The 27,674-nt window shown below is 41.6% G+C and overlaps 1 protein-coding gene across 1 annotated transcript in view; it reads left to right on the top strand.

The window, feature by feature from the left end:
* Positions 1-27,674, top strand: part of LOC125894528 (ecto-NOX disulfide-thiol exchanger 2-like) — a 265,263-nt gene that overhangs the window by 198,959 nt on the left and 38,630 nt on the right. Inside the window, exons 6-9 of the mRNA XM_049585996.1 lie at positions 3,297-3,530; positions 9,512-9,724; positions 20,928-21,034; positions 25,855-25,975. Of these exons, the coding sequence (XP_049441953.1) occupies positions 3,297-3,530; positions 9,512-9,724; positions 20,928-21,034; positions 25,855-25,975 (675 nt within the window). The remainder of the gene's footprint in view (positions 1-3,296; positions 3,531-9,511; positions 9,725-20,927; positions 21,035-25,854; positions 25,976-27,674) is intronic.

Below are 27,674 nucleotides of genomic sequence, written 5' to 3'. Positions count from 1 at the left end.
TGGACCCTGCTGCACATTTCCTAAATGTTTATTACCACCTTTACATTACAGACAAAACATTAGTCTGTAAGTCTGGCTGGCAGGCCTGACTGCAGCTATAGTCCTGCATTGGAAACTCCCTTATGATATCTCAAGTATTCATTGGCTTCGGAGCTTTTTGGACATTTCTTACCTGGAAGTAGCAAGATGCAGTGATGCACGACGAAACACTTTTTTCATGTGACACACTTGATATCTTACTTAAAGGACCTTCTGTCTAAATAAGGATGTTCTGTGTTACTGCTTCATATCATGTTGGTTAGTGGAAGAGACAGAAGTGGGCCATCGACAATCTGTTCTAAAGTCTTTGTTTATGTTGCAATAAAATTCATGTGATAAAAAGTACTAAGAGCCGTAAAAGCTTGGGATAAGCACACATTTGCTCAAGCTGAGACATGCTTAGATGTGTATTCAGCTCAGTTTGCCAGACCGATTTCTACACCTTATACAATTTGCTCTATTTCAATCTGAATACACCATTATACTGAACAATCACTGTTTCTTTGCTATGGATGGAGGCCATGACATGAGGTCATGACATTGTTATCTGTCAATATGTCATAAATATGTCAATATTTATGTAACTTGGCCAAGGTTATCGTGAGACAGTATCTTTACCACCAGGAAGTCTATCTCTGTTTTTCAGTCACTGCTTGAGCTCTATGCTCCCTGACTCATAGTATCACCTGCTCTCATCGTCACCCTTATGGGGTAACACCACCGGACAAATTAATTTGTTCACATTTAAGACCCCTCAACCTTCGAGGTGCTGCTTTCACTGCTCCTTGAGAAGAGCAGGTGTCTCTGTTCATCATGTGACACAGGCTTATGATTTTTTTTTTTTTTATCTCCTTCCAGCAGCTTCTCCTGCACAGACGCCTTAAATCTCTCGATGTGAATGGCTGGCCATATATTCCCTCCTCACAAAGCTCATTTAAAAGACCAGCCACTGCAATAATACCCTCTGCATTATTTAATGTGCGTGTGAGTCTGTGTGTGATTTCATCTACCTCTTCCCTACAGTAAGACTGGAGCTATAAGTCCATATATTAGCCAGATGACAGACCTGTGTAGCTTTCTCATAAATACTACTTTCAGTAACACTCGGGCCTCTTCTCCCAAAACACAGTCACACACACACATATGCACACTGAAGTCTCCCTTTATGAAAGATTGAAGCAAACCGAGAGCCTTCAGCAGGGAGAGCAGACTTGAGAAACAACTCAAAACTCACACTCATATCTCTCTACTGCTCGCACCGACACCCAACTTTATCTCCACTTTTCTCTGATGAGAGTGTGGGTTCCTGTGTAGTCGGAGGAAAGGCTTGCCCAGGGCTTTCTAAGGCTACATCCACAATAAAAGGTTTTCATTTTAAAACAGTGTTTCAAAACAAAATCATATTAGTGTGGATGTTGCTTTAGGCTGATGACAAAAGATGACGCCTTGGGGTCCTAACGCACCAAACCAGCTGTCAGCTGTTGGTCAATATCGGGCTGTCCGTTAGCATCTGTCGCCATAGTTTGGGCAGTGTGTCCCACACCATTGCCACAAGTTGGCCCATGTCTGTTCTTTTTTGGCCAGTGCAGCATGTGGACTCGATGCTGGAGACAGCAGGGCTCCGTTCAGCTTCCTGCACAAGAAGAGAAATGGAAGAGAGGAAAGCAAACAAATGACCAAAGTTGAGAGGGTGTGTTCAGGGGTAGCTTTTTAGTCGAGACACAAGCGACGCAGCAGTCTGCTGTCATTGCCACTAGTTCTTTGATATCAATGTTGTGCGTCTGGGCCATTAGGCTTACATCTACACTAATATGTTTTTGTTTTAAAACACATAACTATGCTATACTTACAGTTAGCCAGCATTTTGAAACTCCTAAAACGCAAACCTTTGAAAACACTGATGACTCTTTTTAGCTTGAAAACTCCAGGGTTGCATTGTAGTCTGGACGGGATGAGACTTTGAAAACAATGATGTAGACATCTATGTCCACTTCCTGATTGGATCTTATCATGTCGAGCCAAAACATTGTAGCTAGGTTTTTAATGATGTATTCTTCATATGTGCGTACTCCTTTTCCATGGCCATAGCTCCTTCCTGTCATAGATAATGCACCTGGTGGCACAGTTAGCACTGTCGCCTCACAGCAAGAGGGTTCCTGGTTTGATCCCAGGTGTGGGAGACATGCAGGTTAATTGGTGACTCTAAATTGTCCGTAGGTATGAATGTGAGTGTGAATGGTTGTCTGTCTCTATGTGTCAGCCCTGTGATAGTCTGGCGACCTGTCCAGGGTGTACCTGCCTCTCGCCCAGTGTCAGCTGGGATAGGCTCCAGCCCCTCTGTGACCCTCAAGAGGATAAGCAGTTAGAAAATGGATGGATGGACGGTTATGCTGTGGCATGGCAAATTAAAGTAGATGCAATTAAGGCACCTTAGCTGAAAAAACAGTACCATCAGATCACTCTAAAGCGCTCCCGGCTTGGTGTTTCTTGAGGAGCGCCTGGCATCTTCAGCTGGGGAAAAAAAATGCTGCGGTGGACATGTAGCCTTAGTATGGATGGTGATTATTTCTGAAATGGTGCTAAAACACTTGTGTGTAGGGAGATTGTTTTCATTTTAAAACACTGTTTTAAAGTGAAAACGTATCAGTGTGGATGTGGCCCTAAGCTTGTTTCCCAGTTTGTCAGTTCACACTGTTCTGTAAACGGCCCAGTCTCTCACAGATCATTCAGACCAATCAATTAACAAAATGAGTGTGATTGCTCTCCATGCCCACACACAGGCACTGGAATGAGCTTTGAGTGTCAGGTGGGAGGCAGTGGGGCGGTCCTGGGCTACTGCTGTAATTAGTGTCTCACACTTGTGTACATACAGAATTAAAAGCTCAAGTGACTTGCTCGGCTTTTTGGCTTTTGTCTGTCTAGTACACACAGACACACAGTGAGAACAAAGAGGATGTGTAGATCACCTTGTTCCTTCCTATCTGAAAGAAAATGAGGACAACCTGATCAATTTAGCCTTGTCAGATACCTGTGTGAGTGTGCACGTTTGTGTGTGTCACTTTTGTCTTCCTATCTGTGTATAATCTGCCTATTTGTGCTTGTTATTCTGCTTGTGCTTATGTCTGTCTTTTTACTGTACATCAGAATCAGAGTAGGTGTTGATAGAAATGGATATTTCACCCTGTTGCGACTCTCACCCAATCAATAAAATGCCTCAGTTATCTTACATTTCCTGTGTTTTCTCTCTATCTCTACAGGTTACCGTATTCGTTTGGGCTCCAGCACAGACAAAAAAGACTCTGGTCGGCTCCACGTGGACTTCGCCCAGGCCAGAGACGACCTCTATGAGTGGGAGTGTCGGCAACGCATGTTGGCCAGAGAGGAGAGGCACCGGCGCAAGATGGAGGCGGATCGCCTTCGGCCGCCCTCCCCTCCTCCCATCGTCCACTACTCAGAGCACGAGTGCAGCGAGCTTGGAGATAAGATCAAAGGTTTGTAGACAAACATTAAACCTGCAGACAACCTGAGTGCACTCAGAGTATGCCGCCACAGTGTATGCAGCCAGTAAGAGTTTGCAGCTTCAGTGGCCAACTAAACAGAAACATGGAACAGCTCTAACCATTTCACATTAGGCCTAAGACTAACAAGCCTAAATTTGCCATTGTCATTAGCCATGCTAGCGCCATGCCTTTAAGATGGCAGTGTGTGGCAAAATGCAGCTCTCTCTTATGTGCTCAAAGCCACACTCACCAGATGACCACAGCCACACTCGGGAGAAGCACCTTCAGTCAGCGTGTCCAATGACGCCACAATAAAACTGCCTACCCCAGCTTTAACATGTCAAACATCACATGTGCTTGACATTAGCATGCAAATATTAGCATTTAGCATTAACATTCCAGCAGTTTCTGATTCTGATTCTAAACACAACCCGTCTCTTTTCTGTGTGTCGATACAGCATTGTGTGTTAGGCTCAGAGCGCTGCTAAAACATGAATAACCTGCACTCAGTACTGTGCCTGATGAACACACCCTGTGTAGACGGAACATGCTGCTTTTACTGCGCCTCTTGTGTAGAAACAGTGTTTATCTTGTTGCTTGATGACTTAAACGATCAAGGGATTATCAAAATTGTTGCTGATTAACTTTCTGTTGATTCACTTACCAAATAATCACCTAAACCTTTCAGCTAAAATTAAAATAACACGTTCAAAATGTAACCTGACTCAGAGCATTCAAATGTGGACGACCATGCAGGGACGAAAATATGTTTAAATTGAATCTAAATTTATTTAGAGCCAGCAGCGACTGTAATCTAAACACACTTGACATTTCATTAAGTGTTCCTCAGTGTCTGCAGACTTTTTCTCATTTGAGTGTCGTATACTTCTGCTTCCTACCGAGAATTTAAAGTGACTCAATACTTGTTAATCATATTCCTTGACTGCGAGGAGTTGTGCTATAATTTGAAATATTTAAATGCTCTGTGTGGTTGAGTATAGTTCCCATCAGAGTTCAGAGCACATAAGAAGCATATAAGAAGAGGGTGGGCTGAAGGGGCCTCTGGGATGTGAGAAAATCTTGTTGAGCCATTTAAATTCTTAATGTAATCAAACCTCCATGGCAAGAGATTCCTTGTTGATCCCCAGTGACATTCTTGTCCTTTCTCTCTTTACTGTAACATTAAAGCTAGGAAGGCGCTCACTCTGAAATAGCTGAAGAGATCCACTAGATCTGGAGTGGAAGGTAGATGCCTTCAGTTTTTATTCATGTCTTCTAACTGGCTACTTAACAACCAGCATTGTCAGAACTGTGGAGGAAAGGTCAATGTTTTTCATTTTCTAGTGATTACACCGACTTTGATTTGATTGCTCAATTCACACATATTTTGGAGTCAGTTTGAATAAAGAAATGAAAGCATGGCAGAACAAAATTAATTGAGAAAAGTTAGTGGATGAGTTCCCAGGAAAATAATATTTTTGCAGCACCATTTACTGGGATGTTTTACAGATTTAGGTTTTTTTTTTCTTGCAGCTGTTCACAGGGATTCTTTTGGTTGTTTACTCAATGACACACTCGGCAGTATAGTATCTCTTTGTCTGGTAGAACTGTTATGGTCGGGATAGTTTTCTGCAAATTCAAAGTTACTATCCCATCTGTTCTTTGTCAGAATAGCTTTGACTTATGGATGGATAGAAAAACACAGCCAGACAAAGAGGCCAGAAGTTTTCTAATGGGGTATTTATTTCTGATAAACCAAGTAATAAATTCTTGTATTTCAATTTGTGTATTTATGCTTGGGTAATGCCTCAGCTGAAGACCCATTAAATGAGAATCTGAATCCATCTGGCCTCTGGCCATTGTCAGTGATCGAATACCACTAATATTCCTCCAGATTGTCTATTAATAATGCCGCTGCAGGGAGCCATGTATTATGAGACCCGTGTCTGCCTATAAACAAACAGGAACACCTCAGGGATTCATGAGATAACACCTTGATTCAATATCTGTTGCTGTGATAGATCATCATTCATGCAAGCAGTGTGATGGACCCCACTGTGTGCCTGTGTGTGTGTGTGTGTGTGTGTGTGTGTGTGTGTGTGTGTGTGCCTTTGAGAGAGACAGAGAGAAATTGAGAGCATCTGCAGAACACAGCTTAAATAAATATAAACCTCCCCAGCTGCTCGATCTGTAAAGATGCTAAGTAATGTTTATGTGTGTGTGCATGATGCATGTGTTTTGCGCACTGACGTCTACGTGTGGGAGCGTGTTCCCTCCTGTGCTCCTCCGACTCGTAAGCAGCCCAGCAAGGCCGTAGAGGACAGGACAACCACGGTGGAATAATAACAATAGAAATCAATAAAGTCTCCTGACATCATCTGATTATTCACCAGACAAAGCAGGAGTACTGCTAAACAACCCAAGCTTTGTAAACAGTAGCTATATAACACCATACTCACCTTTTCTGTAGACACTTGGCGAGGGTTGTTTACCGGAGATATTTATAGGAAAGACAGGAGTTGATTGATTTTACCCTGACACTGTTCTTCTTATTTAACCTCCTGCTCTTTTATGCTCAGCGTATAGATATGATAATTTGTCTCCTCGATCATTTATGTAATCCATTCGCTTCCTTTCATGGCAATAAGTTCTTGAAGTTATTTTCATCTCATCATCTTCATGTCCTCATTCTTTCTCCGGAGACACTTGTGTGCGACCTGGAGACAAACCAGCAAACAACTCCAATAGATGTTGCTATGACAGCTACGACAGACATTAAAGTAATGTACACACATTAATTACATTGAACTTCAGCCATTGAGATGATTTTTGCCACTTGTCCTCCTCCGTGAAACACTTTTTTTGTGCGTACGTTGTGAAGTATTTTCCTTATTTTAGTTGATGTTGAACTTGTTGCCTCCTGCATGTTGCTGATCATCAAATGGTTCCAGAGTAAATCTGCAGAGGCAGCTTTTCTTTGCTCCTGATGACCCAAACTCTTTCCTTCTGTCACCTTTTTGGCCAGGCAAAACTTTAGTTGGCAGAGGCTGCTCTGTTATTGTACTGCTGTGTTATCGATTTTGGCCACATTTCTTTTTCTCCTTTCCTCCTCCCCCTTTTATTTAACTTTCTACGTTCCTCCTATCTTGTGCAAGTGTCTGAGAGTAACCTTACTTGGCCCTCTGTCATTTAATGTAAAGTCCCATGCCAAAAAAATCTTGGTGTAATCTTTGATTCTGGTGTAAAATTTAATAAACAAAAACTCAGTTGTCAGCACTAGCTTCTGCCATCTTAGGTTATTTGCAAAATTAAATGAGAGATTTGAAGACCTGGGGCGCCCACTAGCTCATCTGGTAGCGCAGGTGCCCCTTCAAAGGCTGTGTCTTTGCCGCAGTGGCCACAGGCTCTAACCCATGGCCCTTTGCTGCATGTCATCTCTCCCCTGTTCACACTATAGCTGTTCCACTGAATAAAGACTAGAATATACTGTACCCCAAAAAATATTTTAAAAAAGATTGGGGAAACTTAAAGGGATAGTGCATCCAAAAATGAAAATTCAGCCATTATCTACTCACCCATATGCCGAAGGAGGCTCAGGTGAAGTTTTAGATCAGTTATGTGTTTTTTTTTTTGTGGACGTTTTAATCTGGGGCGCCGTCAGCCTGCATTAGGTGGAGATGTGCTGCTACCCACTCTCCCCTGGGATCTCCGCAAGTGTTGTGAGGACTTCACCTGAGCCTCCCTTGGCATATGGGTGGGTAGGTAATGGCTGAATTATCATTTTTGGGTGCACTATCCCTTTAAGTCCACGCTTTTATTCCCCCTACCCTCGATTATTGAAATTCCCTCTATGTAGGAATCAGTCGGTCAGCCCTATCTGACCTGCAGCTTGTTCAGCATGCAGCAACACTTCTCACTGCTACCAGGAAGAGAGAACATATCTCCCTTTACTGGTCTCTCTTGACTGGTTACCAGTGAAGTACAGATTAATGTAGAAATTCTTTTGCTTGCTCTTAAAATACTGCATGGACTAGCACGAGGTTACATCTCTTAACCACTCGTCCCCCTATTCCACCTCCTGACCCCTCAGATCTGGTGACCAATAACTGTGCTCCATTCCACGCACTCAGATAAAAAACAATGGTGTTGGAGCCACAATAGCATTCTTTGTATTTGTTTTGGTTCATGTTTAACTAATAGTGACTACATGTAAATAGATGCAGTTTTGTTGTTTGTACATGGGGTGGTGCATGTTGTTTATGAAATAGCGATGATGTGAAGGTGATGAAGGAGACTCCGCTGACACCATCTTGCTTGTATATAGAAAGGTTTATTACAAGAAGTCCAGCATCAAATGGAGCACCTAGGATTACCTGAGAGAGGGTTCGAAGCCAATATGAACTGCTCTGAATAACAGCTCCAACTACCCTGCATACATAGGTGGGTTGTTTTTGTGAAATGTGAGACAAAATGAAACAGATGACAGAGAGACACCCTAGACGGACTTCACCAATCCCTGACCTGGGCCATAAATACCCTCTTGACCTGGGCCATAAATATCTTCTTGACCCTGGGCCCCTGACTGGGCCCCTAACTGATCATCAGACCCAGGACGTCACGTACCATGTAGAACTTCAGATACTACATGCACTAGAGCAGGAAAACAGAGGTAATGTAGGTAAGGTGCAGGTGATGAGCAGCAGGTGTGTCACGGCCGGGGTAAGCAGTTTTTTGACCATGTGAAGTGTGGCTGCATGAAGAAACTGGAATTGATGAACAGAAGCTTGGACACTTAACTGTTGAATGGACACTAACCTGTGATTGACTCTGAAACTGTTGAGTAGAAACCTACCTGAGATGAATTACAGACAGACATTTTTTTACCTGTGTGAAGGTGAGCACGTGAAAATAAATGGATCACTGCACTCAAAGAAACCTGATAAATTGGATGTTGGTTTATAGCTGTTGTCCATAACACACGTCAGAAAAGGTCTCCCCGTTCACCCCTCAGAACCTTAATTGTAACGTTCTTTGCTGAAAGACGAAGGACGAACACAAAGGTGTTCAGGCATTTTCAGTTGTCAGCCCTAAAATGTATATAGAACAAAATGATGAAGCGATGACATTTTAATATTCAAAAGGTTAAAGGTCAACTTCACTGTGACATCATAATGTTGTATTAACAACATTTTTCTAGGGGCTATTAGGCGATCACTCAACGTCATATCTCAGGAACAGGAAGTGAGACATTTGATCAGATACTGAAATGGTGACACTAATCTTGGGTGTGCTGATCATATAGATTTCCTGTGCTGCAGGGGGGTAAGATGTGTGTGAAGCACCCATATTTTTATGAATATGGATGAATACTGTATGCAGGTTGACTGGTTCGTAGAGTTAGACAACCATGAGGCCATAATTCTAGTTTTAAAATGTGCTCTTTAAATAAACCTGACTTGCCTTGACTTTCTTATGTAGTCTCCTTTCTCCTTGACTTCTGCCCAGACTTTTTATTTATCTATTTTTATATAACCTTATTTTTTTTACCAGAAGTAAAAGACTTACTGAGATTAGAAAGCTCTTTCCAAGAGTGTCCTGACAAGACAGGCAGCATCACAAGTAACACAGTTGCAGACATATAACAAACGTATAACAATTTAAAAAGAAAACAATGAATAAATTACAGACTTACAAGACATCAAAAAAAATCTTCAAACATAAAAACATCTACAGACAGATGTGCCCTCGTCCAAGTCATTTAGAATCATCTAAAATGAGTCCAATGAGACCAGCTCCCAAATATTAATATTCCATAGCAACTGTTTAAGGTATAGGTGGACAAGTCACACCATCTAACCCGTACATGCAGAGAGCAGTGTATGCTGCTGATAGTAAATATACTGAGGTAAATTTTCTCTTTATCTCACCATGCTCATATTGACCCAGACTTCATCTCCTCCCTTCTTCCTTAGATGACAACAAGTTTCCCGAGGCGGTGCATGTGCTGTTGACCTGGCTGGAAAGAGGTGAAGTCAACCGCAGGAACGCCAACAACTTCTACTCCATGATCCAATCATCCAACAGCCACATCCGCCGGCTGCTGAGCGAGAAGAGTCAGCACGAGAAGGAGGTGGAAGAGGCCAAAGACAAGTTCAAGACGGCGATGGTTACCATACTCGCTCAGTGTGAGTCCTCTCAGCACAGTCACACAGGGCATGTATATGTAGTTTAAGATGTCACTGGGTCAGTAGCTTCATGTGAGTTTACCGTACAACTCACCTACCATAGAGCATGTATTAGTTTGCCTTTTTTAAAAACATTTTTTTAAATGCAGTTTACATGCAAAGGGCAATGCGACCCATAATCACGTTTCCTTCCGCCCCTCCCACGCACATTTACCAGCAAGCGATTCATGTCGCATCACCAGCAGCAACATATACTAACAACACACAAGTCACATTAGTGAAAGTGTCTTTGCAAAAGCATCATCTTTTAGTTTACAAAGCATAGCATCACAACTTTTTAAATTTGGTTGGTTAACAGCTTCACAGCTGTATTTAATGATCAGCAAGAGACCAGTCATCTGACTGGCCCATGACTACAGGCAGTTCCAATAATCATGCTGTGATTAAAATTTTAAAAAGCAAATACTTTTCCACTATTTGAAGGTCATCGGATCACAAAAAGACCCTCGTTTGTTTGCCTCGACTAAAGATGCAATTATTGCCACACTGTAGCACCACCACACTAACAAAACAGATCAAAATAAAAAAGATCACACTGAAATTACTGGTGACACACTTTACATTCATGAGCAAGCCTTTGAAATTTTATTTGAGCAGGCCGAGCCATTTGGGGACCAAATAAAAGGATCTTTGATTTTAACTAACGAAGCTTTTATGTCTCGCTTCACAGTTCATGCTTGTGTAAAAGGGAAAACTCAGGACAAGTGTCATGAAAGCTTTGACCACCATGTGTGACAAACTGTAACTCTAGTACACTTAACAGTTATCACACTGAATGTCTGTACAATCTCCTGTCAGATATCACAGAATTACATTATAGTCAGGGGGGACATATTCACCAACAACTGTTCAAGGTTTTCATTAATGTTAGACTTTACTGCATCTCCAGTGAGCAACACTTGGTGGCTATGAACACCATTTACCATTTGTGCTCTATATTCAGAGATGTTTTGTTCCTATTTGCCTCATGATGAAGGACAAATTGTGTCTTCACATGGAAAATTGGCCACCAGTCACAGAAACAGAATATTACCCGGGAGCTCACAGGTTAAGGAGCATGCAGGCTCTTTGAGTGTGTCCCTCTCAATCACACATACATGAACTCGGTAAACAATTTCTCGTATGTCACAGCCCCCCGGAGAATAGCGCACCATCCAGAAGAATTTACCATTCGGTTATTGCTATACTTGGGTAACAGGTGCAATTGACCACGCTGCACTGCAGTAATTCCCATGACACTCTGCAGTGTGCCGTTTTATCACAGGTCACCGCTCTGTACACGGCATATCAAATGCTCAAATACCCAGAGAGAAATACCATGACATAAATACGCTCTAACCCACACATTTTCACACATACACTTACCAACATACTCTCTTTCACTCAGTCTCTCTCTCTCTCTCTCTCTCTCTCTCTCTCTCTCTCACACACACACACACAGAAAGCGAACAGTACTTTGCATTAATGATAAATACAGCATAAAAACATGTATAAATTATGTATAAAAACAGTATTTTTGCAGGACACATACAGTGTTTCAGGTTAAATTGTGCTAGTAAAGACTGATTAAGACAAAAATAAACTGGAGGCAGATGATGTCTTCCCGATGGCAGATGTAAAATTAAGCACACAGGAGTGGGCTGTAATGACTTAAGCCACACTTTCATTACTGCTATGTCTGCTGCTGCTGCTGCTGTCTCCAGCCAAAGCAAAGGTGTACTGGCTGTTTATGACCAAAACACATTGACATAAGAAGAAACTAGAGACATGCACTCAGTAGAGTTCAGATCTACGCCAGACGGCTGCTCGAGCTGATCGCGGCCACTCCAGATAATTCTTGTAATTTCAGCAGGCTCGCCAGAGCGCATTTCAGAAGCATCCCAGAATCTGATAAAATACATGCCTCATCTTTTTTTGATGGAGTCGCCGCGTGTTGCACAGAGCAGATGGAGTTTTCCCGCTAATAGGCACTTTATTTGAAATATAGATACAATATAATTATGGGGATGGATGTATTTTTAATGACTGAGACACAGCCAGAAATCTTTGATTCATGTTGTTCATGGCTGGACTTTTGATGGTATTAACTTTGTCTGCAGGATACAGCACAACAGAGTCGGAAATAACAATAAACACAATTAAAACAGACAAAAAAAAGAAAATATTCAGATACATACACTACTTACTTATTATAGAAGTGAAAATATCAAAGAAAAATGACCAAAGTAACACAATCTCCCGGTCTACAACATTGAGCTGACAAAATAATCCACCTCCCCTTAGTCAAGATGGCGACAAGGATAAAAAAACGAGGAGGTAATTCATCTTGTATTGCAGCGTATTGTGCCGAACTTTATTGGATTATAACATATGGGGTATGGAATTATTCTGCAGATGCTCAGGTTCAAAATTAGGCCAAACTTTTCTATGGATGTCAGTTTGTGAGTCATGACGAAGGCCAAAATTTGGCCTGCAACAGACGGCAAGGCTTGTTGTTTTGAGCTGAGCAGATTTCTGAAAAGCCTGCTGCCCCTACGGGCCTCTTAAGAGAAGTGAGGAGTCACCAGTCATTCAGTTTACAGGGATACGATAATCTGGTGTTTCCTCTTATTCTGAAAAGTACAATATTTCTTCTTAGCCTTGTACATGACTATGAAAACGAATATTCCACTAATATCCCCGTTTACATGCAGCTGTGCATTCTCAGATCAAGGTGCCATAACATGTCAAAATATAAATGAAGAACAGCTGGAGCCGCTTGTCCGTTTGCCCCTTTGCATCAAAATAGTTTTTTTTCAAAACTACCTACCGGTGGCTGACTTGTTCGACCAAACACAGTCTCCCTCTTTCATTCCGTCAAACACCTTCTTGTAAAGGTTGGTGTTGCAATATTTGGGCATATCCAAAAACCTGTTGATATCCAAGTCTTTCATAATGTTTAACAGTAGGTGTGTTTCTCTATCAGACCAGAAATGTGCACTTTTCTTTTAGGCTTGCATCTCTGCCCCAGCCTTGCAAACATTTGGCGAGTTGGTTTGTGTACAATCCATTCATGACAACACACAGAGCCCTGGTAAACAGGCAAGAGGCAGTGTGAGATGCATATTCTGAATGCACTGTATACATGTCCACATAATGGTATTAAAAGCTGATAATATTTGCATGTCCTACATGTCTTCATTGGAAAATGCTAAATTTGGAGAAGGGCCAATTTCAGAAATATACTTTACACATGACCGTATCAAATTCAGAATCTTACGCAATGATGGTATAAACCAGTCAATAGAACAGGTTTTCCAACATTTGTGAATCACCACAATGACGAGAGGTCCTAGAGCATACAGTCATCTAAGGTAGTGGTTCCCATCTGGTCCAACCACAGGGTCCAGATTTCTCCTTAGTCATTGGTTCAAGGTCCACACAGTTTGATACATTAAGCATCATGCTTGTGTTTGGCCATCTAGTTTGCTGTCTCTGTCAAGCAGCTGTTGGTTAGTCACTCACTCTACAGCAGAAAACAGCACCTCATAATATCAAATTGGATGGAACTAACTGTTGTAGAATATAGGTATAAAGCATTCATTTTTATTCAATAAGATACAGTTTATGATAAATTACTGTGTTACGTATATTATATGGACAGATCTTTGGGGATATGTGGTTCGGTCTTCTACCCTTTATCTCTTGCATTTATTCAGATTTTTTTATTTTACGCAGCCCTTCTGAACACTCAACACTATGTACCCTTTTTCCATTTTGTCTGATGCATTACAATATCTTCAACATGTGTTACATGACAAAAGGCACAATAAACTATGAATGACGAGCTGAACCGCAGAAAACAACAACAGAGAGGATCTGTCCTCTGAGATCCTTGATGCATATTTATTAGCTGGCTTGTACTGCATACATTGTGCTGGTTTCAAAAGGGCAGATTGAAGTTGGTAACAACCTCCCAGGACTTTCTCTTTCTTTGCTTCTGTCTCATTGCATGTCTCTATTTCTCTCTGTCAGTCACCTTCACTCTCTTCCTTTCTGTGTTCCTCGCTCATTAAAGGCCATCCACATCCAACACAATAATCCATACAAACACTTATTTCTATTCATGAGTTTGTCTTTCGCTCGCCGTAGTTCCCATCCATACAAATGCCAGCGCCGAGATTGGTCTCCCATGAGGCGGTTTTATACCCCACACCTGTGAAGAAAAGACACATCCGTATTTACCGGGCTCTGCTTTTGTCAGAGGTGGCTATTGAAGGATATGATATTATAGACATTCTCAATGCTGTCACCTTGAAGAGAATTACCTTTATTGAAAAGCTCTTGACATTGTTGAGCCTGTTTTGATTGTTTTAAGTAGTCTGTTTACTGAATGCTGTAGCAACAAAACATGTGATCCAATGTCAATTTTCATCTGCTACCAAAATGTGACATAGGTGGGACAAGAGATCATGCAAAGAGTCCACACACTAGACAAAGCTCCCATAAAGAACGGAATTACCACAGAGGTGGCATTTCCAATTTCATGCTCTTCATCTGAAAGACATTGTCTCATCATTGTCAACTCGGTGGTAATTTATGGAAGCCCCGTTTCCACCAAACACTTTCGGTATGGTACCTTTGGAACCAAAAGTAACCCTTCAGACATGGTACCTAGACCCTAGTGTTTCCACTGCAAACAGTACTCTTAAATGTGTGCGGGGTTGTTGTCACTCACTGCTCCAACCAGCACTTACTGTATTTCCTCATTACCGATGACACAGATGGAAGTCTGCACCTCACAGCTCCACCTTTAGTACCAGATCCGGTGCTAGGTACCCTGACTGAGGGGTAACACTACACAATGTTTCCATTGGTACCATACACATCTTTTCACAGTGGAAACGGAAAAATGCATACCAAACTGAACCATACTGCACTGCTCACTGAAAACGGGGCTTTAGTCTAGAGTGCAGACTCTATTTTCTGTCTAAGTTGGATTTCCACCATAATTTGGTTAGCTGACAACATTTCCTGCCCCAAAACAGAACAAGCAAGCATTATTCATCAAAGGAGTCCTGTGTATTGGCATCACCATTAGGCTGTCCAGAACCTGCCACTGCCTTGAAGGCACTCCCCCATTTGACAAAGTGCTGATTTCCTATTCCCCACCTGTTTCTGCTAACTGGTCAGGGAATACGAGACCTTATGGCTGTGTCCCTGTTAGCAGGGAAAATGAAAAACCTGACCAGGAGTATTGCTACTACCACAGTCTGTGTCGTGCCCCTAACCACAGCTAGTTTCTGACATGTCTTGCTAGGCTCGACTGCCTTCCATCAAAAACATAGGGGAGGTCTCTTGGGTGCTTCTCTCTCACCAGAGGGATTGTTTCACCACTCAGTGCTTCAGGAGAGGAGGAGGAAAAAGCCCGGTTAAAGCATCCTCTTCCTCAGTTGCCTGAGCTTTACACCCATCCCTCTGCCATGGAAGACAGGTTGTTCTGCTTTGGATTTGACCTGTATGCCCCCTTTCTGGCTGCAGCCAAGGCAGAACTCACCAATGAGGTTGGGCACTACTTCTGTATAAACAGTTGGGTAATCTGCAATTTGTTCATTTTGTTGCAGTTGGATTTTTGTTTTTTCTGCCAATGTTTTGGACACTTAAAGTTCTCAAAGGAAATCATTTTAATTGATGTCTCCTCCAGCCGACATGTTTTCTGTCCTCTTACAACTAGCCAAGAGTCATACTGAAGTAGTTTTGTCAATTCTGAGTCATAAAATGAACCATTTTCCCTCCCTGTGTGTCTCTTCACATCCAGGCTTCTTCTAGGCAGTGTACACAACAACAAAGATAAAAATCTAACTTACCAATTGATTTATCTGCCCTTCTTTATAAAAAATATCTTCAAAAAAATCCATTTTAAATTTATTTACTTTATTTAACCCATATTTAACCAGGTCCTGTTGAGGGCAATGATCTCTTTTACAAGGGAGACCTGGCCTAGAAAGCAGCACACAAAACCTTACGGCCAAACAACCACACAATAGAAAACACAGAAGATATACAGTAGCATGTAGAAATATTAGAACACCTATGCACAATGACAAGACCCAACAGACTTATTCATCCTTGTACTTATGGCAGTTTTAAAGCCAGGAAGAGGGACCAGTTCACCTAGTTTCAAATCCTTTTGAAGGTTATTCCAAGTGAATTAAAGGTCCAGAGTGTAGTCCACAGTGTCCGCCATGTTGCACCACCATTTTTGTACAGTAACCCAGAACAGATACACCAAACACGAGCCCTTTTTAGATAGGAATTGTGCAAATTTGCAGGAAAGCCCAATCAGTCTTTTTTCAGCATTGGCAGTATAAAAACAAAATCGGTGAGTGCGGCAAAATGCCGCCTACCTACTTTTGTTTATACAGAATGCGCCTTTTTCGGGGCAATGGGGGGCGTGAGCAAGTAACATAACCTGTAGCTCAGCGTGTGATGTAAACAGTGACGTGGGAGGGAAGCTGCAGCTAGTCAGGCGGCGATTCTCTCATAAATCGGCCCGTTCTTCACTGTCCCCGTCATCTGATGGTTAATGGCCTCTTCGTTTGCAAGGGCAAGTAAGGCGCGCAATTCCTTGTTTCCCCAGTTGCCCATCTTTACAGTGTCTGTCAGGTTTGTGTTTCCCTCTTGCTACTATCTGCTCGCTAATTCCTGCTATCAGCTGTTTCCTGTTTATCCACCGCCAGTGGCTCGCACGTGTGGCGTCATCAACAGCTCCTCCCACAAGTCATCAACAGCCCCTCCCGTTGCAGAAGGCCACCTCGGTCTGTTTAAACTAAAAGGGTTCTGCCAATATGACTACCCTACGAGGCGGAAAATTGGGCGCCTCAGATCAACTTGCCACTCTGCCTCAGTGTGTATAAACGCTCGCAGCTGGCCAGCAAAATGGCCCAACATTTGCGGAAAATCTGGCAGTGTAAAAGGGGCTACTGGCTCTAGATGGGGCCATTTGTGCTTTCACATCAGCCACCGTAGTAAGCAGCTTCCTCCGGTATGAGCCGAACAGTGATAGAAAAACATAGATCTTTGACATTAAACTGATTTTTTCAGTGTTTTTACCAGTTTAAATCACCTGGCGCGTTGATTCTGGAGAGAAAGAGGCCTCTGTGGCTAATTTGGCTCTCACTAAAAACTTTCTGAATGTCTAAGTCTTAAGTTATGAGAGAAGGCTGAGCACACATTATCAGGTACTGGGCTAGCGAAATAGCATTGGAGAAACACTGATTTATAACATGAAACTGCTTTATACAGTGTTTTTACTATGTAATCACCAGGTCCGTTTGTTTCTGAGAGTTAGAGACTTCTGAGGATAATTCAGCTCCTGGTAAAAACCTCCTGAACAATGAACACTGGAGGAATCCTAACCAGGAGTTCGCATGGCCACCACCAAGTTTTAGCTGGTTGCAATCTGCAATCCTCACAGCTAGATGCACCTAAATCCTACACACTGCTCCTTTAAAGTATATAAGACTTTATTTCGGTCAGACCTCAATTTATATTGTGTTCACTAGCTTGTTTGATTAATAATACACATTTTTAATTATGAAGCACATTTAAACACACAGAACATTCATACTACCAGTGATTGACAAAGAGACAAAGCAGTAGATTGCTCTTGTCCACCATTCCCCAAGAAATTGCCTCCTGATCTGCTGTATGGAGGGATACTACTCCTGTTTTTAGTCTGTTGAGAGGTGAAGCTTCAATCATGTGTCCCATTCTTTGCTCCTCTCCACAAACACACAGTGGGTTTGTGCTGCTCCCCTATCTGTGATCACAGGCCAGGCAGGGGCTGTGGCTGTTCCTGAATCTGCCCAGGGTTGATTTTGTCTTGCTGGGAGGTTGTTGCCAGGGACCTGTTGAATGCGGTCTGACACCAGATGGTTGTTTAAGGTGTCCTCAGACTGCCATTCCTTTTCCCAGGCAGATTGGGTGGAAAAGTCGACTTGTGGGGTCTATCGACCAATGAAACTAAAGTAATCTGAAAATAAATGTAATATTAATACTAACACCTAATACACACACACACACACACACACACACACACACACACACGCTTAGATACACACATTTTCCAAGGTTTTACCGTAGTGTCTTATATAACAGCCTCTATATTCGCTCAATATAACCACGATAACCTAGGAGGGAAATGACAATGTCAATACACCATAATGTAGCCCTGAGCTGATGCAGTCTTAACCCTGAACATATCAATAGTAGGCAGGATGTATGATGTGATGGTGGTAAGATGAGTGGAGTTCTATAGCAAGCTTGTAGTTTCATAATGTTATTGCATTGAGTGATGGAGGGATTCATTTTAGATGACATGCTGACTTCACCGTCCTCAGCTGTAGTGGAAGACTATCAAATCATTTTCATGTTTTCATGTTCTGTAACTCATGGGTGGATTATGAAACAATGGGCCCCTGGGCCCAGATATACAAAAGGCCCCACTACCTTTCCTACAGAGGAGCATGACACAAAGATGTTGTTGTTTTGCATCTCTGTTGCTGTGATGCAACTTCTTGAAGTTTTGTGTCTCTGTGGTCATTTTTTTTGTCTCTTTGCAGTTCCTTTGCATCTCTATGTGGTCTTTTTGTGTCTCCTTGTTGTCAATTTATGTCTCTCTTTTGATCATTTTCTGTCTCTGCATCTGTGTGGTCTTTTTGTTTCTCTTTGCGGTCACTTTATGTCTTTGTGCGGTCATTTTGTGTCTCTTTGCAGTTCCTTTGCATCTCTGTGTGGTCTTTTTGTGTCTCTTTGTTGTCATTTTATGTCTCTTAATCATTTTGTGTCTCTTTGCAGTTCCTTTGCATCTCTTTGTGGTCTTTTTGTGTGTCTTTGTGTTAATTTTATGTCTCTCCCTGGTCGGAGCATGATAATTTGGGTGAGATTGTACAGGTGAAGGTTAGGGTGGCAGGCCTGTGCCTGGCAGGCCCATTCAGTAGTCCATCAATGCTGTAACTTGATGACACCATAAGTGAAAACATTAGCAGCATCTACCGGCCCCTAAACAGCATTTTACATTTTGCATCAGTGTAAATTTGCAGACTTAAATATAGCCTCCAAAATACTACGATGGAAGGGAGGCAGCCAGTCAGCAAAAAACGTTTAAAAAAAGAGAGAGACAGAGTTTATCTTGGCATCTCATGAATGCTGAAGTATTTATGATTCTAAATTAATGCCTGCTGGCCTGGACCGAAATCCCAAAAGTCATTTACTACAGGTGAGTAGATTAAAGATTGATAACAGAGTGACTCGACATCAGTTCGCTGCCAAATAGCAGAATATCTACAAAAAGAAAATATCTTTTTTTCCATCTGCTCTTATTGCTTTTTTGGTTGGGTTTCTTTAAAAAGGCTTTTAGGCTGAAAACACTGTTTGCATCGAAGATATGAGGATGATTTGCATAATTGCACTAGATCTGTGAAATAACTGCTGTGACTGAAATAATAAGAAAGGAAATGACTGTATATATGTAGGTATTTATTTTGATTTGCTTTTGTCTGCTGCAGGTCTCACTAGATAATCAGGCACCAGACATGAGATAAACTTTCAAAGACTTTAATTATTCATATATATTTTTGTCTTAAATGTCATCACTATTTTTGTCAGTCTAATCTGAGCTGCATGTTCTCTTGTCACTCCTCTGTAAGCTTCATTATAATGAAGCACATTCAACAAAGTGCATCTGAGCAAACAACAATCGATGTAAGCTGTGTGTTGCCTTATTGTATGACAACCAAAACCAATCACAAACACTCAAAGGCACATCTGCCTCTGAGAGTATTGTTACAGAACAAGATGACAGAGACTTAACTTTAACGTTTGGCTGGTAAACATTTTGAGCATTATGTCCTATATCTCAAATGACTCCCAAAATTAGACCCAGATTTCCTATAAACTCTTTTGCTTTGTGTCACACTGAGGACGTTGCTTCTTTGGCTAAAAGTTTTCTTCTTTGCCTCGGGGAAGACAATAAACATGATGGAAGTGTTTTGTTGTTTTTTCATTTGCTTTTGAGTCAACCTACCATCTGCTAGTGCCAAAAACTCTGTAAGCTTTCATGCAATTTGCACACAAAGAACAACATCCTATTTCCAATTTTAGTCCCTCCTCACACCATAGAACTGCAAATTTAGATGGATTTAAAACCACAGTTCAGGGGCCAGTAGATGCTGCTAATGCTTTCGTTGATGCTTCATCAAGTTACAGTACATAATATTTAGAAATTAACCTGAAAATTGTTTGATAATGCAACACAGCATTAGCATTGCATTTAAAACAACAAATACCAGGCAGTGGTTTGTTATCCAAAACATTCTCTTCCAATAAAATAGTTTCATTTTCAAGTAGCCAGTTTTTGCTCTCAGTATTTTTTTCCTAAGAAACGAGGGATCTCTCATGGGCCCTACTATTACAACCAGCCTCATGAGAAAACAACCATTTCTGTGTCTGCGATAATTGCACCATTTTCAGATAAGTGCTGTGTAGAATTCTGTTGGACAGAGTATTAATTATTGGTGTGTGCAGGCTCGAAGGTAAAGAGTATTAGAAATCTTTATGTCAGTAGATGGTACAGGGCATAGGATCACAACACAGTGAAACATGTTGTTTGCTTCTCCTCTTCTTGCATTAATAGCTCACTCTGCTATAAATTATATAATATCATTAAACTTTAAAGAAACCAGAGAATCCCGCACATGGTTTCTTCACAGTCAAGACTTTTTGATCCTACGCATCTGTCAAGAAGACTTCTTACGGTATGCGAACCATGCTGAAATAATATCATCAAAAGCACATACACCTGACCTGATCAAGACAAGATGAGGAAATACATACGTAGTGTAGGATTGAAAGAGTTTACGACAATTTTTATGATGCTTCAAATCAGTTTAAAATGCACTGAAATGAGTTCCAGTGGGACTCTGTGTCATGCTGTGTGGCTTTATATGTGTTAACAATGACAAGCACATTTGACACAGGTTTGAAACATATAATACTATAGACATGGTTGTTTTCCCCAGCTGACTTCATTGTTTCACTCCTACCTCTTTGTTCCTCCTTCTTTTGTCCTTCCCTACATCTACACATTTCTTCCTCATTCCAGTTGAACAGATTGTGTCTGTATTCCACGCTGCTTCCAAACAAAAGGCATGGGACCATTTCTCCAAAGCTCAGCGGAAGAACCTGGATGTATGGCGCACGCAGGCTGAGGTTGGTACTTCAACAGTCCTTCATTTTTTATTGCTGCATCTAACAGCACATATGGCGCAGTGGTGCAGTGGTTAGTATTTTCGCCTCGCAGCAAGCGGGTTCGAACTCTTGAGTGGGCAAGCCCTTCTGTGTGGAGTTTGCATATTCTCCCTGTGTCAGCGAGGGTTTTCTTCAAGGTACTCTGGCTTCTTCCCACAGTCCAAAGACATGCATGTTAAATGGTGACTCTAATAGGCCTCATATGGCATGGGAATAGGGAATATGCATGTTAACGACTGTGAAAATTAAACCACATCTAACTGCAACAGAGTCGAGATAATATAATGAATAATCAGTGTGAATGGAAAGGCCCATGATCAGATGTAAATATCCAGATAAAATATCTGAATACAGATCAGGGGTGTAAATGGGTTTCTAAAGTCACAGGCTTCTGAATGAGGTTTTGGTCTTGTTGTTTTGATGCCTTTCTGCTGCTCTAAACTGTCTCACCAGTCTCGCTGCCTGCTGTCATTTATGGACCGACAGGAAAATAACTGCATTTTTGCATGTTTTGTTTGGGCCGGAATTGGGGTGATCCATCTCATCATTTTTTCAGAAACTGACAGGGCTTTGCTTTTTTCATTATTATTTGATGTCAGACAAATGCCACATTAATTATGGTGAAGACTTGTGTTTAATGGAGTCTGTGTTGTTTTTAATAGAGAGTGCCGCATTAGGCGTAGATCTAATTGGTGAAGTTTTGATCTGCTGAGAGTCTCTTAATGCCTGGGTGTAGAAAGTGTTGGGTTAGGGCTGTAGTCAACACACACAGACACATGCAGTTTCGTGCACTCACAGAAACACTACGTACAAAGTGTTACATCCGCACACAGAAAACACACGTCATTGCAAATCAAGCTTTCTCTGCTGAATGTCAATGAGGCCCTATTCTTTGTGAATATTCATGTACAGTATCAAAAGAGAATAGCGTTCATTCTGCTCCATCCCCTGCAGAACTATGAAAATGCTAATACGTTTCCAGAAATAGATCTATGACATTAACAAGCATTCAGAACCACTGCTGGGAGCTGTCCACATTAGAGTGTTGATACATTAATCACACTTTACACTTTAACCCACGAATATTGATTTGCTGTTAGGCGGAGCACCGTGCCTCTACACACTGTTGTCAACTCCCCAGTGTAATGACAGTAGCCTTTGCATCAGAGGTTTTAGCACGCAGGGTGAGTGTATGTTCAGATCCCAGTGTTTGCCACCGCTGCTTTCGAAAAGCCTCCCGTGTTCAACATGAGTACAAATCAGCTCCTGAATTATTCTAGGTGCCTCAGTCAGGCTGGGTGTTGTTTCCATCACTGTATCTGTAATAAGACAAACTGCCTCACCATCTGTACGCCACACAGACTGCAGCAAGTGTAAAGCTATAACTCCATCACAACACGATTTATACTTAATGGTTTTGTTTCCTAAATGAAGCAAATCAAAATCCAATAAGCCACTGTTTATTTCTCCTCTTTACTTCCCTTGCTCTGTCTCCGTAAACATATCCATCCTTTAAAGCATGCTGTTTTCTTTTAATCAAAAAGTACCTCTACTGAGATAACTGCTTTTATTCTCTATATCAAACATTTATGCTTTTAGAGGCAAATTGAGTTTTTGAATAAAGTACATTTAAAGTTTTTGTAAGGCACTGTTGTGATTATCATTAACACTTTCCAAAGATTAAGAAAAAATGTAAAAGAGTACCCATTATATCTTCAACTTTAGCAAAACAGTAATTTGGGTCATTTTTGTCCATCTTTGATGTCACCATTTTGATCCTGACTGACATATCTCAAGAACTACTGGATCAATTTCCATGAAACTTTGTACACACATTCATGATCCCTTTACTTTTTGTCTATACTACTAGTCTGACTCACCGGATGTAGATTGTGACTCTAAGCCTGCCATTGGGCGGCTGATTTAGGTCGGCATTCTCCCTCCCCTCTGCTATCTGTGTGTTACCATTTCCAAATCTCCATCACTAAGGGAAAACAACAACCTCTGAGCTAACAACTTACATGCTGAAAATTGACTAAAATTCGGATCAAGCAATAAAACACGCCTGCTTTGTTGTTTCGGTGAATTGCTTTGAATGTCTCAATTAATAAAACAAGTTGTGAGCGCACCCATGAAAAGCCCAGACTCCATATCTGTCACGATGTGCACTTCCGATCTGCCATACATGCCCATACATGCCATTCTCTCAGTTAACCCAGTAAATTTCCACTAACCCCGCCTCTCCACACACCTACCTGCCAGCCTGTCACCTGTCCACACATCTCCCACTCCTGCCACTCTACTGTACCACACCCACCTCATCAAGCCACCTCATCTGCTTTGCCTGCTCCCCAGTAAACAACTCAGCCTTCTGTCCTTGACCAAGAGCTCTGCTTCCACATTCCTGGTTTCTGTTCGCCTGTTCCACATGGCTGTGTGGAGAGACTACCAGTTAGCTCTTCTTTGTGAGTTTACCTGTTCTGTTGCCTGTGATTTCTTGTGCTGTGCATTACCTCACCACGTGCTTGTGCTTTTAATCAATCACATATCACCACCCTATTGCATCCCTGTATGCACCACAATGCACAGAGAGCTGGAATAGAGTTAGCTAACTGTGCTAAATAACAGAGTACAACAGCTAGAAACAAAAGCAAATGATTGGTCGATGCTTTACCACATTATTTGAGTGCTGAAAGAAGTTGAGGTCAGGTTAACTTTGATTTGCAGTGCGTTGCGACCATCCACAGCGACAAGTGTCAGCAGTCAATTTCTGATGTCATGTCACCAGTGTTACTCTGCTGTGCTATACCTGGCTCATGAAAACTCATCAGCTAAGGCTAGCAAGCCTTAGTGCCTCTCCCTACATGTTGCATTAGACGGGAAAAAATGTGCCTGGACATCCCTGGGTGAGTGTGACGTCTCCTATCTGCGGGGGATTTGTGTGGTTGACTCACCGCAAGAGCCACTGCTCTTCCTCCTCACGACCAGCTCTCTTGGACCAGACACCTCTGCTGGACATCCCTTGGGCCATTCTGTTGGGCTCGCCATTCTTTGTGGTTATTCAGAGTGAATATGTATTGACCTACCTAAACCACACCCACAAGGCATTCATCAAACTACCATGACTTGTAGCCTGTTGCTGAATTGCTCATAATGTGAAGACAACATAAGTGAGACCATCCTCCCAGTAAAAAACAGCACCAGCCAGCAGATCCCCAGAAACAACATGCGTTAAAGTTAAAGTTCAATTTCAGATGACATCGCTCTCTAATGGTTGGAGGAACTATGACTCTTTTCCATCTGAAGCAAAGGAGTAAGTAGTGTAACGTTGTGATGGGCCACAGATGGAGGAGGTCAGTGTGGATGGTCGGCACAGCCAAATGTCAGATTTTAAAAGTGGCAGATTGCTGTTTGTTTCTTTTTTCTTACCAGCAGTAAATGTTGGCTTCTCATGGCAGTTACAGTCTTATTCGAAAGCTTATTATTGTAATCATGACAACAAAGGCCCCCCCCTTTTTGTCAACCAAAAGAATAAATCTGTCTCTAAAGGTTTTGTTACAAATATTTGCCTTGTTTTAAATGTCACAGTCACTTTTTAGAGTATGTATCAGTTTTTAAAATGAATGATCTTATTTTGAAAACAACATCTGTGACTTTAGTGAGAGGCCTGATGTATTGAAAACCACAGAGAATCAGTCTTAGTATTATATTAGGACACAGGCTTTTGCTGCGGAGGGAATCATCTGCACAGACACAATGTCACGTCCATGTTTGCTCTCACAAAGGTGAAGCCTGTTGTGTCACTTAAGGGACACCGTTTTTTTTTTTTGTCCCCATTGACATGTCACAGGAAATTGAAGTGGAGTGGACAAATTGAAAAGAGGATGGTTGAGGGAAACAGATGTAGAGAGGTAATCACCGTTGCAGTTATGTTGTGTTTTTTGTGTTGTTATTCTGCCCTTGACTTTGATGAGAAAATGTCTGAATGTAAGGTTTTTTTCAGCAGTCGCACGTAACAAAAGGTTGTGTTTTTTAAATCATGTTTCATCCACGACTGCTTTGAAACATTCAAGGATGGCATTTTAGGGGGTTCTTGGCATTAACAGCAAGACGTCAGATTCATGAGGGATTACAGTGCTCTTTGATCTTTAGTTCTTTAACATGCTCAATAGCCTGTTTTAATCCTGTCTTTTATCTGTTCTATACTTTCACACTGCATTAACCAGGGAAGAGAGGCCATGTGCCCTCCAATGTGATAATAGAACTGATGCATGCTCATTGTGCGTGTGTGTGCTTACTAGGTAATAATAGTAAGGTAGGAGGTTGACAGGACAATATAATCCCTCTGCAGGTCAAGCTGTACCAAGCTAACCGTGTCCAAAGTGAAGGTCAGACTATTTTCACATTATTCCAAATTATTTTATCATGATCATCCGAATGAACACCGCAGGTGCTCATATTTTTCACTCCGCAGGAGCTCAAATGTGAGTTTCAGGGGTGACATGTTACCCTGTCACCACCTCCCACCTCTGACAAATACAGCATCTGCTTGTACGGGTGTTGCGTGGTGTCATTCTCTCCAGACAGCCCAGATGTGTGTCTATATTTAAAGGCTACATGTTTGCATGTCTGGGCCCTGTTAACCTTGAGCTGAAACCCTGAAGACACTGAACAGATGTCTCTCTGTGTGTGTTTTTGCATTGGTTTGCACATTTTATGTGGTCTGACATTGTTTTAGAGAAAGTATGCAGTCAACCCGCTTCTGTTTTTGTGTTTTGCAGAACATTAGGAGTATGCACAACGAGCAGCTGATGGGCATCAGAGGAGAAGAGGAGATGGAGATGTCTGACGAAGACATGGAGGACTCTTCCGCTACCAACAGCAAAGACTCTGAGGACTCAGGTAAAAATATCTGGGCTGAATGAGGTGCGCACAAAGGATACTGACACATACTGTCCTAACATACTGTATATGCCCCTCGGTGTTTTGTACGTAAATTTCCAATTTGATACTCAAAGTTGCTGCAGAAACACCACTTTCAGTGTAATATCTTTTTACACAGCATGTTGTGTTAGTAAATATTGAACGCTGCCCTGGTGGATATCCAGCATAATGTTAATTTGGGACACTACTCCCCATTTTTAAATGTTATAACATCAAAATAAAAAGCTGAGCTGTGACCACACCCCTCGTCAGAAAGGGAAGAAGTACTCAGATCTTGTACTTTTACTAAGAGTAGCAATGCCACATTGTGGGAGTACTCTGTTACAGTTAAAAGTCCTGCATTCAAAATGTTAAATAAGTAAAAGCACAAAAGTATTAGCATCAAAATATACTTAAATAACCAAAAAGTTAAAGTACTCATTACACAGAATATCCCATTTCAGAATAATTATATTACATGATTAGATTATTATGATTATTAATATTGAGGCAACATCAGAGGGGGTCAAGTACATCAAGTACAGGATTGCATCCCAGCCGCAGCAATCCAAGGGCTCGCCCTCTTTATCCAAAACCACCAAGTGGCTCTCTCTGCGGCTTCAGTAATGGTTCGAATGGCCCTCCTCATTGCAGCTGTGGCTACTCCGAGCCCTGCTAGCACTTTACAGATTGAGCGCCCAGCGAATCCCCAGCAACCCACTTCAGTTGGCTCGCTGAGAGCCCGCCAGCCTCGGCTTCTGCAGTGCTCCAGCAGCTCTTGGTATTAAGCAAGTAAATAAAGCTGTCCAATAAATGTAGTGTAGTAAAAAAGTAGAATATTTCCCTCTGAATTGTGGTGGAATAGAAGTATAAAGCAGCAGAAAATGGTACAAGTACCTCAAACTTAATTGTACTTAGGTGCTCTCCACCACTGTTCACCATTATCCCACATTGTCAGTAGCTCCTTCATTTATTTGATTGTGCATTGAGTTGTGTGACAGTGGAGGCCATTAAACTCACACTCGAAAATCCAGCACTTCAAGTTTGCATGATTTTAATGTGTGAAAGAACTATAAATGTAAAACCAAATTGCAATCAGTATATTCTCATTGGTTTGGAAACAGCTAGTGTTTTTCATAAACTGCCTCTTGTCAGTTTAGTGATGATAAAATTAATGGTTATAACACAGAATGCATTTGGCCACTGTTGGATACATTGTCCAAACATTAAATCAACCTCAGCTGCTTTTCAAGTTTAAACATTGGGTAAATTTAAAAGCAAGGGCTGTTGTGGGCAGAAATGATGTCACGGCCTTGCTGGAGCACAGTATTGATCTCCTGCACTTTTTCATTGTGTCCATGAAAGGAATTCATGGAAATGTACAGTATGAAATCCCTAAGTACAGTCATTATAAACAAGGTGGGGTCAATCAAATTGGTTACACAAAAATTGCATTTCAATTATTTGTCACAAAGGAGCCCCTTAAAACCACAAAAAAAAAAAAAATCACTGAACCTTGAATCACACACACAAACACAGAGCACATCTGTGCCTGCATCACCTCTGAAAAGACCCTGTAATCTGATATTAGAAACAGGCAGCACAATAAGAGATAAATAAGCTGTGCAGAACAGGAAATAGAGCTAATCTCCTGAAATCTCTCCTCTGAAGTAAAGTT

The sequence above is a fragment of the Epinephelus fuscoguttatus genome, linkage group LG9 (assembly GCF_011397635.1).
Source record: "Epinephelus fuscoguttatus linkage group LG9, E.fuscoguttatus.final_Chr_v1".
In the NCBI taxonomy this organism is placed as follows: Eukaryota; Metazoa; Chordata; class Actinopteri; order Perciformes; family Serranidae; genus Epinephelus; species Epinephelus fuscoguttatus.
Note: the sequence above shows the minus strand (reverse complement) of the source record. Positions and strands in the feature narration are given on the sequence as shown.